General features: G+C 33.1%; 3 protein-coding genes across 4 annotated transcripts in view; 1 reads left to right on the forward strand and 2 right to left on the reverse strand.

The window, feature by feature from the left end:
• Positions 1–745: 745 nt before the first annotated feature.
• On the reverse strand, positions 746–6,865 carry blvra (biliverdin reductase A). The gene is made up of 7 exons (XM_051096803.1): positions 6,731–6,865; positions 5,651–5,774; positions 3,659–3,778; positions 3,457–3,554; positions 3,191–3,298; positions 2,943–3,111; positions 746–2,160 (listed from the first exon to the last, which is right to left on the reverse strand). The coding sequence occupies exons 2-7, from the start codon at positions 5,767–5,769 to the stop codon at positions 1,896–1,898; spliced, it is 879 nt and encodes a 292-aa protein (XP_050952760.1). The 5' UTR covers positions 5,770–5,774; positions 6,731–6,865; the 3' UTR covers positions 746–1,895.
• An 80-nt stretch (positions 6,866–6,945) lies between these two features.
• On the forward strand, positions 6,946–9,525 carry LOC127182219 (cytochrome c oxidase assembly factor 1 homolog). The gene is made up of 5 exons (XM_051137383.1): positions 6,946–7,177; positions 7,849–7,986; positions 8,071–8,222; positions 9,022–9,098; positions 9,202–9,525. Exons 2-5 carry the CDS (start codon positions 7,893–7,895, stop codon positions 9,281–9,283), a joined length of 405 nt encoding a protein of 134 aa, XP_050993340.1. The 5' UTR covers positions 6,946–7,177; positions 7,849–7,892; the 3' UTR covers positions 9,284–9,525.
• Positions 9,526–15,126: 5,601 nt separating this feature from the next.
• The window catches only part of hecw1b (HECT, C2 and WW domain containing E3 ubiquitin protein ligase 1b), a 43,410-nt gene continuing 40,756 nt past the window's right edge, over positions 15,127–17,780 (reverse strand). For both annotated transcript variants that reach the window (XM_051122400.1, XM_051122391.1), the window contains exons 27-28: positions 17,284–17,482; positions 15,127–16,354 (exon numbers count right to left, since the gene is read on the reverse strand). In XM_051122400.1, coding sequence (XP_050978357.1) covers positions 16,243–16,354; positions 17,284–17,482 — 311 coding nt within the window. In that variant the 3' untranslated portion in view covers positions 15,127–16,242. The remainder of the gene's footprint in view (positions 16,355–17,283; positions 17,483–17,780) is intronic.

Here is a 17,780-nt window from a genome sequence, read left to right on the forward strand (position 1 = left end):
TTTTAATCTTATTATTGTGTAGTTACAAATCCATAAGTTCATAATACATTAATGTTAATTTATACAACCTTAAAAGCAGAAAATCAAAAATCATTCCATTCTGAGGGATTGTTCCTTTAAATGCAAATGAGCTCTGCTCACCCCACCCCTTTATTCTCTCTGTGGAGTGACGAGCTGCTTTTTGCAGCATTTAGCACGTTTAGCTGCGAAACTTTCTAACTAGCATGTTATTAGGAAAGGTGATTGCAGAGATTCATAAAAAAAAAACTTATACTCACTTCTGCTGTAAGTGAAGCTGGATCACGAATTATTCGTGTGAACATAGATGAATTTATGTAGATCGGGAGACACATTCCCTTCACAAACAAACATAATCCACTGCATCTTCAGCGGCTCAGATGTCAGGAGTAAATGACGACCACTATGTTCATTATTACATCCAGCAACACAACACCTCAATCGCTCAATCAGAGACATTCTTGTCTAACTTACATCCCTGCTCCAGCATTGAAACAATGGAGGTCGGACTGTTACAGCTGATCTGAGGTAAGAGCTCATGTCAATCAACTACCCTGGGAGCCACATCTGAAAATGGCTCGATTTGAAAAAGGGAATATTATTTTTACAGATTAATTAAATACCACTGCATAAATTTTTACGATTATAGGGTAGATCTGCACATACATTTGCACATAGTTCAATCAGGTTATCAGACTTGTGAAACGCACCTGCACAAAACACTCCATAAAGCAGGCACAATTCATTTATTAAGTGAAAAACACACATGTAAACACAAAAAAATACATTTGTAAACAAAAATAAAAGTAAACAATGAATAATTTTTAGAAAACAAAACATTTCTTTCTCTTTCTGTGTTTCTCAGACTATGATATGTGCATTTTTGCTCCATTCAGTGCTTTGCTAGAGAGAATACAGATGGGAAAAAAATTATAAAAAAAACAAAAAACAAAATTGCACCACAGCATGAACAATAGAATTTTGCTTTTGGCTTACAGAGCTCATCCAGTTTCCACATAACTACATAATGTCACCAGAGTAATGTAAATATGATAATGACGTAATATCAAACCAAACAGTGCATAATATTTTGCAATGCTCCAGCCTGTATGGACACCAATGACCAAAATCACAATCGGTTCAAATTTGTATTTGAACATTGGTGCAGTCACAACTGATTTTCAAAAGTTAAAAAACAAGTGGCGAGCAGGAATCGTCCCTTTCTGTTAAATAATAATGTGGCCATGTTACGTTAATCAATAACTAGTTATTAATTAATACAACAAAGGAATGTGCTGTTACTGCATATCCTGGTGCGGCCCACAAGCTAAGCAAAACTGTTAGATACATTTCCAAATCAAAAATTGTAAACTTTTGATTTCACACAAGTATTACATTACCTGTTTTTAATCACTGCAATTTCAAGACTAAAAAAAAAAAAAAATCTCAGTTTTGGTCTAAAAAGGACAAATAGAATATAATAAATTCAGTCATTTTTGTGAAGAATAGAACTAACTTGAAGTCATGCTTTTATGGTTGATTTTTTTGTCCTTTTTAGAGCTTCAAAGCTGTCAAAGCTGGTTTCTACCATGGGATAAGAAACAAAAATATACCAAATCATTTTATCTCAAAATTCTGACATTCTTCTGGCATAAACTCAGAATTATGAAATAAAAAGTTGCAATTAGATTTCTTATTTGTTATCCCTTGGCCGAAACGAAATACCATAAAATGCAACTCATCAGCAAACACATTACTGTTAAAAAATGTAAAATGAAAAAAAATCTATATATTTACTTCAATATGATTTTCCACTCTAGTTATCAGTCAGTGGGTTATTTTGTAAACCTGCAGTGTGGAGAGGTTCAGGTTGAGGTTCAGGCCTGAGTGTTTTCGCTGAGCTGTTGAATGCGGTCTGCCAGCTGCAGGCAGTGTAAGATCCTGCTCCTTTCTTCCTGGAGCTCGGCGGCAGACACTTCACCCTGCAGCTTCCGGCCGAACAGAACCAGATCCTGCATGAACAGACCGACCGGCTCCCTCTGGCCTGCAGGAAGCTCTGTGATGGTGGCGTCCTGAAAACGAAAGTGTATGTGTTTGGCTCTGCCCAGTCCTGGACCATGCTCTTCAATCCAAGTTAGAGGTCTGCGTTAGAAAGAACTTTGATGAACTTGTGATTTTTGTGTGACAGATGATTAAATGGGTAAAAGGACACATTATTAATTTATTATTATGTAAGAAGTGTTTCACTTATAAGAGAATACATTTTCTGAAAATGTTCACTTACTTTTTAACTTTACTGTTTAGTAATCAAACATAAAAAAATGTATTAGTTAAATCTGAATAAAAATAAAACACATTTCAAATGAATTAATGAATAAATGAATGATAAATTTAAAAACAATCCTCAGACTTAAAATCATGGTAATTATGGCCATGTTACTTTCAGCTATCCATTAAAACATATAATGCATTTAAATAAATGACTTAAATATTATGGTGTTTTATGCATGGGATGTTTTGACTTGCAACCATTTTTATTCATAAATGTGCATGTTTTAAAATTCATGTCTTTGCATGACAATTTAACTGCAAAAAAAGATTTTTTTTTAAATTATATTTATTTTCTTATATATTATGTGGAAAACTTGACAAAATAGTGACCAGTTTCACTGAAAATACACATTTTCATTTATATTTTAACCTCAAATCTTGGTGTTATTTGTCAGCTATCCATTAAAAAAAATAGAATCTAGTTAAAATAAAACACATATAGATTTAAGAAAATAATTTGTACGTTTCATGTGAACAAAAAGAATAAATTTACTTTTAAAAAAAAAATAATGCATGTATTTAAAGACAAATAATAAACTAAATTCTTTTATTTTCAATCTAAAAACACTTGTCTGTGGCTACAGTGTACTCACTTCTGCTGTCGGGTCAGAAAGCGTGCTGTCATCTTCATGTATTTGTTCTCTTTCTCCTCCACCAGAGATGCCGCAGTAACCGTGAGCTCCCCGAAAAGATCAACCAACCAGGTCAGTCTGGCAATACCGCTGAAAGACGGGAAGCCAAAATCTGATTTCAGGGGTCCACCTGAAAAAAAACCCCATCATTCAAAACCCTAGTAGAAGCCTATAAAAGCATGAACTGCATAGTATTATATAAGCAGTACCTGTGAAGTGCAGTGTTCCCTCCTCCAGTGTTTTCCCAGCTATGTCTTTTTTTAGCTGTTTAAAGTCAGGAGTGAAGAGTTCGATGTGTTCTTCATGTAGCACCAGGCCTGAAGATACCATACAAAAGTTAAACATTCAACCATCCTGGAGGCAGAATCATATTATTTAACTCCTTTATAATAACCAACTTCTACCATTATAAATATTTCCTCAGTTATCTCCAGATGCTACACATCCACAGCTGTGGATCGGGACAGAAACTCACCCTTCTGCTGAGCCAGATTCCACAGATCCACTGCAGACGTGTAGCTGAGGGTCATGGGATATTCAACACACACATGCCTCCCCGCCTCCAGAAACTGCCTGAGATGGGGGAGAGATGATCGTTTTAAAGGGAAGACGCTTTAAGCGTGATCATTTCTGTCATGTGTGAGGAGTCAGAAGTTATTATGCGTGAGGTTCGACACCTGATGTGCTCTTCATGGCTGGTGTTTTCAGTGCATATAAACGCCACATGGATGTCATCTCTGCTCAGCGCCTCCGTCACTGAGATCTGCTTCACACCCTGCTGATCTTCAAGAGTCCTCCTACACAAGATAGATTCAACATAGATTCAAATACATATATGTAACATAACAAAAGCTTATATATTTATAATTATGTATCTTTAAAATAAACTCTACTACCAGTCAAAAGTTTTTGAACAGTGAGGTTTTTACTGTTTTTTAAAGAAGTCTCTTCTGTTCACCAAGACTGCATTGATTTGATCCAAAATACTTTTACTATTTAAAATAACTGTTTCATTTTATTCCTGTTATCAAAGCTAACTTTTCAGCATCATTACTCCAGTCTTCAGTGTCACATGATCCGTCACAACTCATTCTAATATGCTGATTCACCGTTTTGCATTCTTTGAGGAACAGAAAGATGCAAAGATCAGCATTTATCTGAAATCATTTTTTTTTTTTTTTTTTGGAAAAGAAATTATAGAAGTTAATACTTTTATTTAGCAAGGATGCTTTAAATCAAAAAGATCACAAGTGATGATAAAGACATTCATAATGTTACAAAAAATTTCTATTTCAGATAAATGCTGTTCTTCTGAACTTTCTATTCATCAAAGAAAACTGAAAATTATCTACTCAATTGTTTTCAACATAATAATAAAAAAAATAAATGTTTTTTTGAGAAGTAAATCAGAACGATTTCTGAAGGATCATGTGACTGGAGTATTCTAAAATGATTCTAAAAATTCAGCTTTGAAATCACAGAAATAAATCACATTTTAAAATATTTTAAAGTAGAAAACAGTTATTTTAAATAGTAAAACTTTTTTTTTAGAATTTTTACTGTTTTTGCTGTACTTTAGATCAAATAAATGCAGGCTTGGTTAGCAGAAGAGACAAAAAACAAAAACAGTAAAAATCTTCCTGTCAAAAAACTGTCCTGAGATTTAATAAAATAATAATAATAATAATAATAATTAAAAAAGAAAATATTTATGAAAATAAGACTAGCCTTCTTTTTTCTAATTTTAAGTAATTATAATATATAATAATAATGATAATTAATTATAAAATAATTAATTTAAACATGCTAGTTCATTTCAGAACATATATAAAATAACTTATTTACAATTACGTTTAGACTCCTTCATTTTTTTTTTTTTTTAGAATCCTTAAATGTTTTTGAAAGAAGACTTATTTATTATCTTATTTCCTTATTTCTTACTTTTCTGATGAAAATATTGTGAAATATTACTACTTGTGTGTGTGTATATATATATATATATAAATGGATAAAAATAACATCATAAACAGCTAAATTTTAAGTCTAGGTACTTTTATACCTGTTAATTCAAATGTATTTTATTTTTATTTAACTGTAATTTTTTTATATACAGCTACAGAAAAAATTAAGAAACCACTCGAAAATTCTCGGTTTCTCTGAATTTAATTAAATGTTAATATTTGCTATTCTATAAAGGTCTGATAACATTTCTTCCAAATGTTAATATTTTAATAAATTATTATTAATTTATATTCATTTATTTTGCAGAAAATTACAATTGGTCAAAAAAAAAAAGTTTTCATTTGTTGTGATTAAAAATCAGGGTTCAAATATTGATTCCTGAACTCCTGAATATTATTTCATATCAGTCAACCACTATTTCTGATGGATGCACATACGAACACAACAAAGTTTTTTTAATATAAGTTCAAAAACATGTTTTAAGTTCAGATGTTTCGACATTGTACATTTCTACTGAAACTGGACACTACAAACAGCACAGTAAATATTTGCCATATATGAAATGGCTGCTGAGTACACAGACAGCTTTTCTTATATTCTGTGAGGTCAAAAGAAACAAGCATGCAACATATATGCTTTATGCCAATCAGACTTAATTCATGTTAACATATCAAGTGTCTGTATAAATGTTTGGATGATGCACTGACCTGGACACAAAACCTTTAATGCTAAACTTCTCAGCAGCGCTGGACGGCAGAGGAGCGAGCAAATCTCTCATTCTCACACATCCTGCAATGCCTATTCCCACAACCACTGATCCCAACATGATTCCTGCAGGAACACAACATGCATGAGCAGGAAATCAGCATTAACTACATGTGTGATTTCAATTCTGTAAGACATAATGCAAATGCAGCAACTACGGAAAATTGTGTAACAAGCATGGAGTGGGTTAATCCATATCTACACTGTCCTTGTCCATGAACATCATGTTAAAACAAGTCAATAGTACAAAGACACTATCATGGAAGAGCAGCGTATTTCAGAGAAACAGGTTTGAGAAGTTTTTGGTGTGTCTGCATGTGTGTCCGTCTGATAAAGACTTGTTGAAGCTGTAACCAGAGTTGCACTTAATTACAAAAAAATTTGCTAATTGACACTTGATTTGGTCAACTATTGTTTTCTTTTGAATATTGCATAAACAAATTCTGGTTATATAAGTTAACCATAAACTGGAAAAATGTGAGACATAAAATTTTTAAAAAAACTGCACAAGTGGTTTAGTATTTTTTTTTATTTGTGCTGTGACCCTTTAGAACAGCTAATAATTAATAATTACTAACTTATTCATTTTAAAAGTACGTGTTTTAAATATTAATTTTTTTGTGTGTGTGTGTTAAACCAGGCCTTATATTTCAAAATTACAAAATATACGCATAAACACCAAATAAGGTGAACATTTTTAATTATGTTTATAATTATTTTTATTGCCCCATTACATAATGAATTTAAAAAATAGAGAGAAAATAGAGTTAAGTAACGAAACTGACCAGGAGGAACAGAAAATTGAGACAAGGTTGGTAGCATAGCAAAATACTGACAATGCATGACTGTTTCCCCTTTTATTAACGTTATAATACTCGTGTTAATCACCAAAAGTGTCACTTTATGTAAACGCACCGTGCTTAATAGAAAGCGTAAAGAACGCGCAAATGAGAGATTACACAACAGATAATGTTCGTTCTTCTATATGCAAAAGTACAAGTCCAAGACATAAATTTCCTCACCTCTGAATGTCCGCAAAGAGCCGTCGTTCGGTGTGGATCTCTAAAGCATCTGCAGGGAAATAAGACGGATGAAAGGCATTATCCAGTGTGACTGGCAAGAACTTTCGTAACTCTTTTTTCGTAACCCTGCGTGCGTCTGACGTCACACGCTCCAGTCGCACGTGTTTCTGTTGTCGACAAATACAGACAATAAATAAACACATTCTCTTAAGGAATAAGGGTCATTAGCTTTGCATTAACGCTTTGCATTTATATCTTTATCATTTATATGATAATAAATCGCAGGCCGAATGTTTACAATGGTTATCTTCAGGATATATTCATCGATATTTAAATAAAGTTTTTCAAAGGAAAACGAACATGGCTGCCTCCATAGCGTGCTGTTTTTAATGTCTTATAACGAAGTATTTTCGGTCTTTGCTTATAAAAGAAATAATAAATGTGACGGTGAGTTACGAACGGACCTTAAAATCGATACATGAATGAATTACGTGTCAATTCAGTAAAATGTGGGACATTTTGACAATAACCATTATAATAAACCCTGCTGCAGTATGTTGTAAAATACGTTTTGATGTTTTTAACATTTTGTAAAATAAATTTCCTATAGTATATGTGCTATGGTATTTCCAAAAATGCCCCATGGTATTAATGTCTTTCAAAGACCTTGAAGTAGTGTATAATATATGCACAAGTTTCATTTGTTGCAGAAACCTTTAGATCAAAAGGTTTTAAGAATATGGTGAAATATATAGTTAATCAGTCATAAGGGTCATTTTTTTTTTGGCCAAGATACAACTATTTGAAGACCTGGAATCTGAGGGTGCAAAAAAATAAAATAAAAATATTGAGAAAATCGCCTTTAAAGTTGTCCAGATAAAGTTCTTAGCAATGCATATTACTAATCAAAAATTAAGTTTGGGTATATTTACGTTAGGAAATGCACAAAATATCTCCATGGAACATAATTTTTACTTATCCTAATGATTTTTTGCATAAAAGAAAAATATACCTACAAATATACCTGTGCTATTGACTGGTTTTGTGGTCCAGGGTCACATTTATATATTCAATTTATATTATTAGGTATTAATTTTTTTATTTATGTTGTTTTATAGAGTTTTCCTCCAGCCAATAGAGGTTTGCTCCGTCTGAAATAAGGATGAGTCGCTCAACCAGCCTCCTGCAGCAGATGACCATATTCGTCACAGTAGTGACGGGTGGCGGCTGTGCAATGATGTATTACCTCATGCAGAGTATGTCACTGCTTATTAAAGATTCATTTAGCTGTTAAACATTGTGTGATTTATTTTTGTTAAACATTTACTCTTGTCTTTTAGAAAATTTTGCAAGGTCAGAGTATTACCGTCTGGCCCTTGAACAACTGAACCTTAATTCCACAGCCATGGCCAGTCTGGGCGCTCCTCCTCTGAAAATACACAACATACATTTATCTGACCGACACAACCGCGTTGACCACAGCAGCGCTCAGGTTAGCATCACCATAAACATTGCTTCTGTGCATTAGAAAGACTCGTCAGAAATATATTAATCATCATACAGTTGAGGTCAAAAGTTTATATCCCCTTTTCAGAATCATTAAAAATGTTCATTATTTTACCAAAATAAGAGGGATAATACAAAATGCATGTTATTGTTTATTTAGTACTGACCTGAGTAAGATATTTAACATACAAGACTTTTAGTCCACAAGAGAAAATAATAGTTGAAATTATAAAAATAACCCAGGGCAAAAGTTTACATCCCTTTGATTCATAATACTGTGTTGTTACCTGAATGATCCACAGCTGTTTTTTTTTTTTTGTTTAGTGATAGCTGTTTGTCGCTTGTTTGTCCTGAACAGTTAAACTGCCTGCTGTTCTTCAGAAAAATCCTTCAGGTCCCACAATTACTTTGGTTTTTCAGCATTTTTGTGTGTTTGAACATTTTACAATAATGACTGTATGATTTTGAGATCCATCTTTTCACACCGAGGACAACTGAGGGACTCGTATGCAACTATTACAGACAGTTCAAACGCTCACTGATGAAAACACAGTATTAAGAATCAAGGGGATGTAAACTTTTGAACCAGGTAATTTTTATTATCTCTTGTGGACTATATGTAAACATCTTTTAGGTGAAATGTCTTATTCAGGTCAGTACTAAATAAACAATAACATGCATTTTGTATGATTCCTCTTTTTTGGGGGGGTAAAAATATTAACATTTTTAATGATTCTGAATAGAGGATGTAACCTTTTGACCTCAACTCTATATATCAATTTCAGCTGAAGATCCCAGTTACTGGGCCAAAGACGGGAGGTTATCTCTATACAACTTCCACCAGAGACGCTATCATGAACAGGTAGCATGTTTTCACCTCTTTTATTAAATAAATTATTAAATGTTTACATACATTTTTGTTACATGTATAAATTATATAATCATTTAACCTCTGTTGTCACTAGATGGCACCTCCAGCAAGTGTTTCTGAAGCTGAGGGAAGGCGAGATCATTGAAATTTTCAACAAGACAGAATCTGAAGAGTAACTTCACACAGAAACATTGCATGTTAAACAAACAAATTGCCAGTGAACCATTGGACAGTTACTGTGATTGACAGATTTTTTTATTTTTATTTTTGTGATTATGGCATTTACATATATTTGTCTAATTTAAATGTTAATGTATATTTGTTTGGGATGTGTGGAAGCTGTCATGAAGCTGTGTCATTGTTTACTACAATATGTTTGCTGTTTTATGCACATTAAAGACAAATGATATAAAAATCATACACTGTAATTTTATGCATTTTAAGTTGTGTTTATTTATATAACTACTAGTCATAAAGTGTTTAAAGCAGGTCTGATCATACTACTGTAGAAACAGAGTCATTTAAGTCAAAAGAATAATAACCTATATCTGTTTGACTTTCCAACTTGAATTTTCATATGAAATATGAAAATCAGAATATTAAAATTCCAATCCGTTTGTAATATTGTAGTTACTAAACTTTACCAGTAGGTGTCAGCAAAATATTATTATTCAGTAATTTTACACTCTTGAATTATTTGTTTCTTAAAACAACAACTAATTTAATTTTGTGAGGAATTTCAAACGATTCAGCCTATACAGAAAACAAATGCATTTTGTCAAAGTTAAAGTCATTAAATGTGACCCTGGACCATAAAACCAGTCATAAGGGTCTTTTTTTTTTTTTTAAATAAATAATTGAATAAATAAGCTTTCCATTGATGATTTGTTATTATATGACAATATTTGGCAGAGATACAACTATTTGAAAATGTGAAATCTGAAGGTACAAAAAAAAAAAAAAAAAAAAAAAAAGGTACAAAATATTGAGAAAATTTAAAGTTGTCCAAAAATAGTTCTTAGCAATGCATATTACTAATCACAAATTAAGTTTTGATATGTTTACAGTAGAAAATTTACAAAATATCTTCATGGAACATGATCTTTACTTAATATCCTAATGATGTTTGGCACAAAAGAAAAATCAATAATTTTGACCCATATAATGTATTTTTGGCTACTGCTACAAATATACCTGTGCTACTTAAGACTGGTTTTGTGGTCCAGGGTCACAAATTAGACAAGTCTTCATGAGTTAAGAGCTTAACAGACAATTCTGTGTCATTTTTTCAATATTACTCTTAAATTAACTTTGTTTGCTGGAAATAAACCTGCATGAAGATTTTGCTTGACATATGATTGGTTGATCTTTCAGGCCATGTACTGAAAGATTTCCCTTGGTACTTTGTCATCTTTTTAAAATGTCAAATTTAAACCATGCTTAGTTCATAATAACCATTAAGTATCATAAATCTACATTCACAGGAGTAAGCAAACTTCATCCACAGAAACACAGTGACCCAGTTTAGCCACACAGCCTGTAGTTTCCCCAGACTCCCACCACTTTCTCTCTGATCTGATGCACATTTCCTCTCATTAGATTTTTGGCTCAAAGATTGAGGCCAGAAATCCGTAAGAGCCAAAGCAGAGCAAAATCTTTAAATGAAAAAGAATGTTTAAAATACTTAACGCTATAATAATAATAAGAAGAAGAAGAATTATTATTATTATTATTATTATTACTATTACATACATAATAATTTTCAAAGATAGCATGTAAAGCAGTATGCAGTAATTCAGTATACAGTAGGCAATATTGGACTGAGTTGGGGCTTCATGTCTCAAACTTTCCTTCTCTCAAGCCCATCAAAAATCCCACTGTTATCCCCAAAAACCACCCGCTCCTGCTCCAGAAATATCCTCATATTCCACAGAGCTCTGGGGACCATCTGTCTTCACATTCATCTGCCAAAACATCCATGCATATAACTACTTCCTCCAATCTGTTTTCATCTGATTTTGCAATATATTTTATATTACATCACAGCATTTTAGCCAGCGAAATGTATAAATCCTTCATTAAATTACATCAAATTTTTAATATAGTTTTTACTTATTTATTTTTGCAGATTATATGTTTATAGAGAAATGTGCTGGCTGGTTTTGGCACATTTCAGATGGCTTGAGGTTTTCTTGAATATTACAGGAATAACGACAGTATGAAAATGGAGACTGTGAAAATACTAAACTGGATAAATTGAGGGACGAGGGAAAGAAATTGCATTAATACTTACCAAAACATCATATTAAAAAAAAAAAAAAAAAAAAAATTCAATGTGCAACATTTGTGAATGAAATACAGATAGCGAAAACCCTTTTAATTAAATGCAATATATATAAATACTTGATTCTGTATACACATAATATAAATATTATATATTACATATATGGTTTTTGACGGGAATGACTGGGACTGAAGTACAGGAGTTAAACGATTTGTACTGTTGTTTAACAACATGATTGTTCAGTTGACAAAACATATTTCTAAAAAACTAAAACATTTCATTAGACAAAATCTCCATAAAACATTTAAAAGTTGAGAGTTCTGAAAATTACGTTGGTCTAAATCCGGGTGATCAACTTTATCAATGTTACATTTATTGTCATATCGTCCAGCCCAAAACATATAGTAAACTGTGAAACTTATATATTGTTTATTTAAATACATCCAGATATGCAGAATTTCAGATGGTAAATATTTAATTGATGACTTGTCAATATGTTCAACTTGTCATTATAATACAATATATAGGGTAAGATTTTACTGCAAAATTCAACATATTAACATGAAATGATAACTGCATATCCACGTTTCGCTGCCTTTCACTGGAGAAGTTCACTTCCAGAACAAAATTTTACAGATAATGTAGTCACCCCCTTATCATCCAAGATGTTCATGTCTTTCTTTCTTCAGTCGTAAAAAAAAATGTTTTTTGAGGAAAACATTACAGCATTTTTCTCCATATAATGGACTGATATGGAGCCCCGATTTTGAACTTCCAAAATGCAGTTTAAATACGGCTTCAAACGATCCCAAATGCAGAGGAAGAAGGGTCTTATCTAGTGAAACGATCGGCTATTTTAATTTAAAAAAAAATACAATTGAAATACTTGTTAATATTTAATATAAATACTCATGTTGTCTTGCTCTGCCTGAACTCGGTGTAGTCTGACTCAAGACAGTTAGGGTATGTTGAAAAACTCCAATCGTATTTTCTCCCTCAACTTCAAAAATCATTTCAAAATCATCCTACATCGCTGCAGAAGTACCGACCCAGTCTTTGCAAAGTGAACATGCAAAGAAGATCAAACATCCTTAACAAAAAAAAGTAAAACAGTAATATAGGACAATTTGAGGGAGAACATGAGATGGACGTTTTCTGCAGCTTTGAGCAGTCGGTAAAATATACCTCAGATTTCTTGCTGCCACTTTATCTCATTTTACTAAAAAACAGTACAATTTTCCAGATTCAGCAAGATGTACAACCACATCCGATGGATCACGAGTCAGCTCCTGCATTAGAAAGTGATTGTTTATTGACATTCGTTAACAGTGTTATGCTGTAGTTACAGAGCTCAGCCTGAGAGAGGCGCTATAAGTGACCTCAATACACAATTCAAAACATTTGTACATTTTCCGCTCTTATTCTCTTCCATACACATAGATTAAAGTGTAAAAAGACATAAAGCAGGCTAGTGTATGTGTCCGAGGTGGAAGCAGGAGCCAAATCTTTCTGCATTTCCCAAAATGCCATGTTTATAGAGAGGCAGTATGTTCCAAAACCTTCTCCTCATTTCCTTCACATTGTCAAATGGCTGCGAGGGTCTTGATAAATGAAGAAATGTCCTTCACAAGCGCCAAAGAGTAGCATTTCTTACCATTCCAACCAAATATGCATAGTAATATACATTTGAGAAAACTAACATTATGCAAACAGTAAATATGAAGACATGTTTTTTTTAAAAAAGATGAATTGTTGGCTGTTGAATGATCACATTTTAAAATTTAGATTTTACATAGACTGCTCAAGCAAGTATGTACATATCTGATATACAGACGTTTTATAATTTCTTAATTGGGATAAATAATACAAATGCACTTTCTACATTCCTAATATCTTAAGCTGAGTGTTGTTCATTTAGAGCTGCAATTGTTTTTTAGCAGAATTACATTTCAAACACGATCAAAAGCCGTGATTGCTTGTTCTCCATAACCGCATCAAAAGGACAGTTCACCCAAAAATGAAACTTTTGGAAAACATCATGTCATTTTTATGACTGTCCAATTCCTCTGCATATTCAAACAATGCCTTTTTTTGGGTGAACGATCCCATTTAGAAAATATTAGGAGACTGATTCATCACATGTGGATTAGACAAACACATGCACCTTCAAATGGCATCATGTTAAGACAACTTATGACCATCTTAATGTATAATACACACATTCACATCATCTTAAAATGTAAACATGAACAATAATCAAAACTTCAGCACAGGAATCGAAGCTAGTCGTCAATAAACCGACCCATGGAACAAACCACTGTGACATTTCACAGAAACTGTTTTGACATTAAAACCAATTTCCTTTTTGAATAAATAAGTCACTCAGAATATCTCACGTCTCTTCAAACACACAAACAGCTGACATGTGGTGCACAAATTTTTACTATTTGGTCTGCCATTTCTTATAATCCCCCCATAAAAACACATCATATAATAGAAAAACAAAAACACATTTTATAAACATTAGGGAAAGCGAGTGCATGTCATGGCATCAGTAAATTTTAAGCCACAGTGAGAGATGGCGATGCGACAAATAAAGACAAAAGCTTAACTTTATGCATATGAGCAACAAATACAATGTGGCAACTGCCAATGGGAGCGCAGACAGTAACACATATGATTTTGAAAATCATAATAATACATAAAAATATATCTGCAAGCAGCAATTAAGGGGCCAAGCACAAAGAAGGCAAGATAAGTCATGTCAGCATGTCTGGCAGCACCAGACCAACGGCATCAAATGGTTAATGGATGGTTTATTATTTTTGACCAATAGGTGGCGCTGTTACCAAATTGATGTGGCGTGGTCAGTGTGAAGTGACAATGGCACACAAAAAGTTTGGTGTCAATATGTTAAAGCTTTGTAGAGATACAGCCTCAGACACAGCTGGGGATGATTCCAGCAAATTCGCTGATGTGTTAAATAATAACTGTTTTGTATATCAACACAAAATCCATAACTTTTTGCCAGCATGGTGTGAAGATGATCTGAGCCAAATTTGGTGAAAATTTGGTGAATGGTTCGTCTTGTCATAGTCCACTGAATCTAAAGAGACCAGTTTTGTGATTTTTGCTCCGAAACTGTGCAGATAGCCTCAGGTCATGGATATTATAACACACATCAAGTTTGCTCTCAAACTCGTTGTGGAGATATAGCCTCACATCCATTTTGGCGTGCTCTTCATAGAATTCGTTCACGCGTTATTCAAGAATGGTTTGACTAATCAACCGGAATTCGGAACTTTTTGCCAACATGGTCTGAAGATGATCTGAGCCAATTTTGGTGAAAATCAGACAAACCGTCTAGGACAAGTTCGAAAAAGTAGGTTTTATGAACTATTAAAAACAGCGAAAAAAGGAAACCTTACTATTTTTGCATTTTAGTGTTCATTCGACTCAGCATGAGCCAAGGATTCAGAAGAAAATTCAGAGAACTTTCCTTCTAGACCTTGCGGTTCAAAAGTTATTAGCATAAACATGAGTGAAATTATGGACAAGTGGTGGCGCTAGAGAGTGTTGAGTTAGAGACTCGAAATGTGGTATGGTTAATGTTGAGACTGTCCTCTACCAGTGTGCCAACTTTCCCACAAGTGGTTCTATGGGCTGCCATAGACTCAAAGCGGAAGAAATGGAAGAGAATTATAAAAAATCTAACGGTTTTTGGTGCTTGGCCCCTAAATACAATAAATACAACAACTTCTCATTCCATTTTAATACTAAAACCGAACATGTTGAAGAAAACCGTATATTTAAACTGCAGTAGTGCATAAAGAATCATGTAAAACTGCTCATTATGAGCACTTACTTCCTAGACGTCTTCACTCCCATTGGCAGTCCGCTGCATTGCTCATTTACATAAAGTACACGCCCACATTGCATCACCACTGGTTGTTGTCGCACATGTTGGCTCAAATCACTATAAATCACCGTCACCATGAATGCACCTTTACACAGTGTCTTAGATGGAACTGACAAGTTTTTCAGTCCCTTGTTTTGTTCAATGGATGGCTCCGCCCACAGTGCAATCTCATTGGTTTAAAATCCTGGTGTATAATAAACAATATATATATTCTGATTGGATTTGTTGCGTTGGTTAACATTTTCTCGTTTAGCGTTAACATTAAAGTTAACATCCTGCGTTGGGTTTTTAAACCTAAAACCATCAATTCTTTGAAAGCAATCGTGTGTCAACACAACATCACAGACAAGACAGCATGAAGCCTTAAACATCCTTAAATATGTTTGATGTGTTAATGATTGTAATATTAAATCACACTGATTGGTGCAAACGAATAAATCAATAGTGTTATATCAAGGTTCAAACTTTTCATTTCCCCCATTGACTCCTGCAAAGTGACGTCACTTCCTGTGATGATGCCAAGTTCGGTGAGATCATGTGAACTAGTGCGCACATTTACAATAATTACGGCACCTCAAATCAGATATTTTCTGTGAGCATATTTGGTTTTAACTTTACAATTCTTGTCAATGTGAAAATGCACCAACAGAAAGGATGCTGGCCATGACGATTTGCGGTGAAATGACGATGTGCGAACTGAGAGCGACTCCAGCGGAGGTCGAGGCCCTGAGTGTTAAAGCAGGTTGAAGGCTTTTCTTTCACTATTGCATACCCGTTACACACTGTCCACCTGCGCAGGTGACTGATGCATGCAGTGGTGTCCTGAACAAACCAAAGAAACGGACACAGGACACGATCCACACTAGTAGATAATTACATACGGTGTACATGAGAAAGGTCACCGGGAGGAAGGTGTTTTCAAAGTCGAGTCCTCACTCAAGGCCAAAAGTGCTGGTCTCTTCCACAGCGATCAGCAGTTTCTCATACAACATGGTGTAGGATGGATACGGTGGAAGATCCAGGCGGTTAAAGCATGTGTGCGCCCTGAGAAACCAGACAAGACACATCAGACATCAGCCTGACTGACAGTCTCATGTGGAATCAACAAAAATCTGTTTTTTTCAGCTCTGGTCAGGGTTTTATCATTGATGAGAACAATGGAAATTGTTCTTAATTATATTAATAAATATTATTATTTGTAATTACTTAAATTCTATTAATAAATTCTATTCATTTTTAATTATTTATATTATTTATATTATTAATTACATTTTTTATGTTAATATTATATTAAAATTCTTATATATTTTCTTATGTATTAATTTAAAATTATTTAAATTATTATTTAATGTTAATTTTAAATAATTGTAAAAAGGTTTTATAACTATATAATTTAAAATTAATATAAATTAATAATATAAATTATTTAAAATTAGTTACTAATATTAATATTATTAAAACTGTTTATGTTAATTTAAAATTACTGATATTAATTACTGTTCATTTTTAATTATATATATTAATTTTTAATTTTATGAATAAATTCTATTCATTTTCAATTATTTATATTATTAATTATATTATTTTTAATATTATATTAAAATTCTTATATATTTTATTATATATTATTTATTTTAAATTATTTAAATTATGTTAATTCTAAATAATAATGTGTTTATAACTGTTTAATTTAACATTAATATTAATTAATAGTATTATTTAAAACTAATTATTATGGAAATTGAAAAAAATAAAAAATTCATACAATGAAAGTAAAATGATTTGCAAACACTGTTGAATTTAATATTGCAGAAGGAGTTTGGAGGAAACATTTGTAGAGCAAACTAATGCTCTAATTGTCAGAGGACGTGTATCATCCATAATTAATATTCTTTGAATTCTTGTTAAACATTAAACACAACAGCTCAAATCAACATCAGATTTGTGAAAGATGAAAGAGTGCGTCACTGTACCTCGGGAGCGACGTGATCTTGCCCCATTTCTCGATGCAGAAGCGTCGTAGGCCGTTGCTCCCGCGCAGCGCGGTGAAGCCCTCGTACGGAACGCTGGAGGTGCCCGTCACAAACTGCAGGAGACGCAGTCTCTGTTCATTATTGAAGCGTTCCACCGCACCCCAGAACCACCGGATGACAATGTGCCCATCATGATAACCTGACAGGGAGGAGAGAATTCAAATACACAACTTTCACACAACAACTAGAATTTTTCACCTTTTCCAATAGGATCTCTGACAGCACTGAAAATCACTTAAGTGTAGTGTAGGAAATTATATAAATGAAAACATTAATAAAATATATGAAGTCATTAATTCAAGGTGCCAAAATGACAATGCAACATAGTTAGAAAAAGAATTACGGTACAATATATACTTTGTAGGCGCGGCCATAATATCAAGTGTATTTATGTTGTGTGTATTTATGTTTTTGTGTGTATGTAGGTGTAAGTATGT

This window comes from Labeo rohita, chromosome 2 (assembly GCF_022985175.1).
Source record: "Labeo rohita strain BAU-BD-2019 chromosome 2, IGBB_LRoh.1.0, whole genome shotgun sequence".
NCBI classification, from domain to species: Eukaryota; Metazoa; Chordata; class Actinopteri; order Cypriniformes; family Cyprinidae; genus Labeo; species Labeo rohita.

Coding starts and splice junctions, on each gene's coding strand:
- LOC127182219 (XM_051137383.1), top strand. CDS start 7,893: ATGAGTCGCTCAACCAGCCTCCTGCAGCAGATGACCATATTCGTCACA. Junction 8,223..9,021: donor TTGACCACAGCAGCGCTCAG/GTTAGCATCACC, acceptor TATCAATTTCAG/CTGAAGATCCCAGTTACTGG. Junction 9,099..9,201: donor AGAGACGCTATCATGAACAG/GTAGCATGTTTT, acceptor TGTTGTCACTAG/ATGGCACCTCCAGCAAGTGT.
- blvra (XM_051096803.1), bottom strand. CDS start 5,769: ATGTTGGGATCAGTGGTTGTGGGAATAGGCATTGCAGGATGTGTGAGA. Junction 3,299..3,456: donor GAATCTGGCTCAGCAGAAGG/GTGAGTTTCTGT, acceptor TGGTATCTTCAG/GCCTGGTGCTACATGAAGAA. Junction 2,161..2,942: donor TTTCTGACCCGACAGCAGAA/GTGAGTACACTG, acceptor TTTCTAACGCAG/ACCTCTAACTTGGATTGAAG.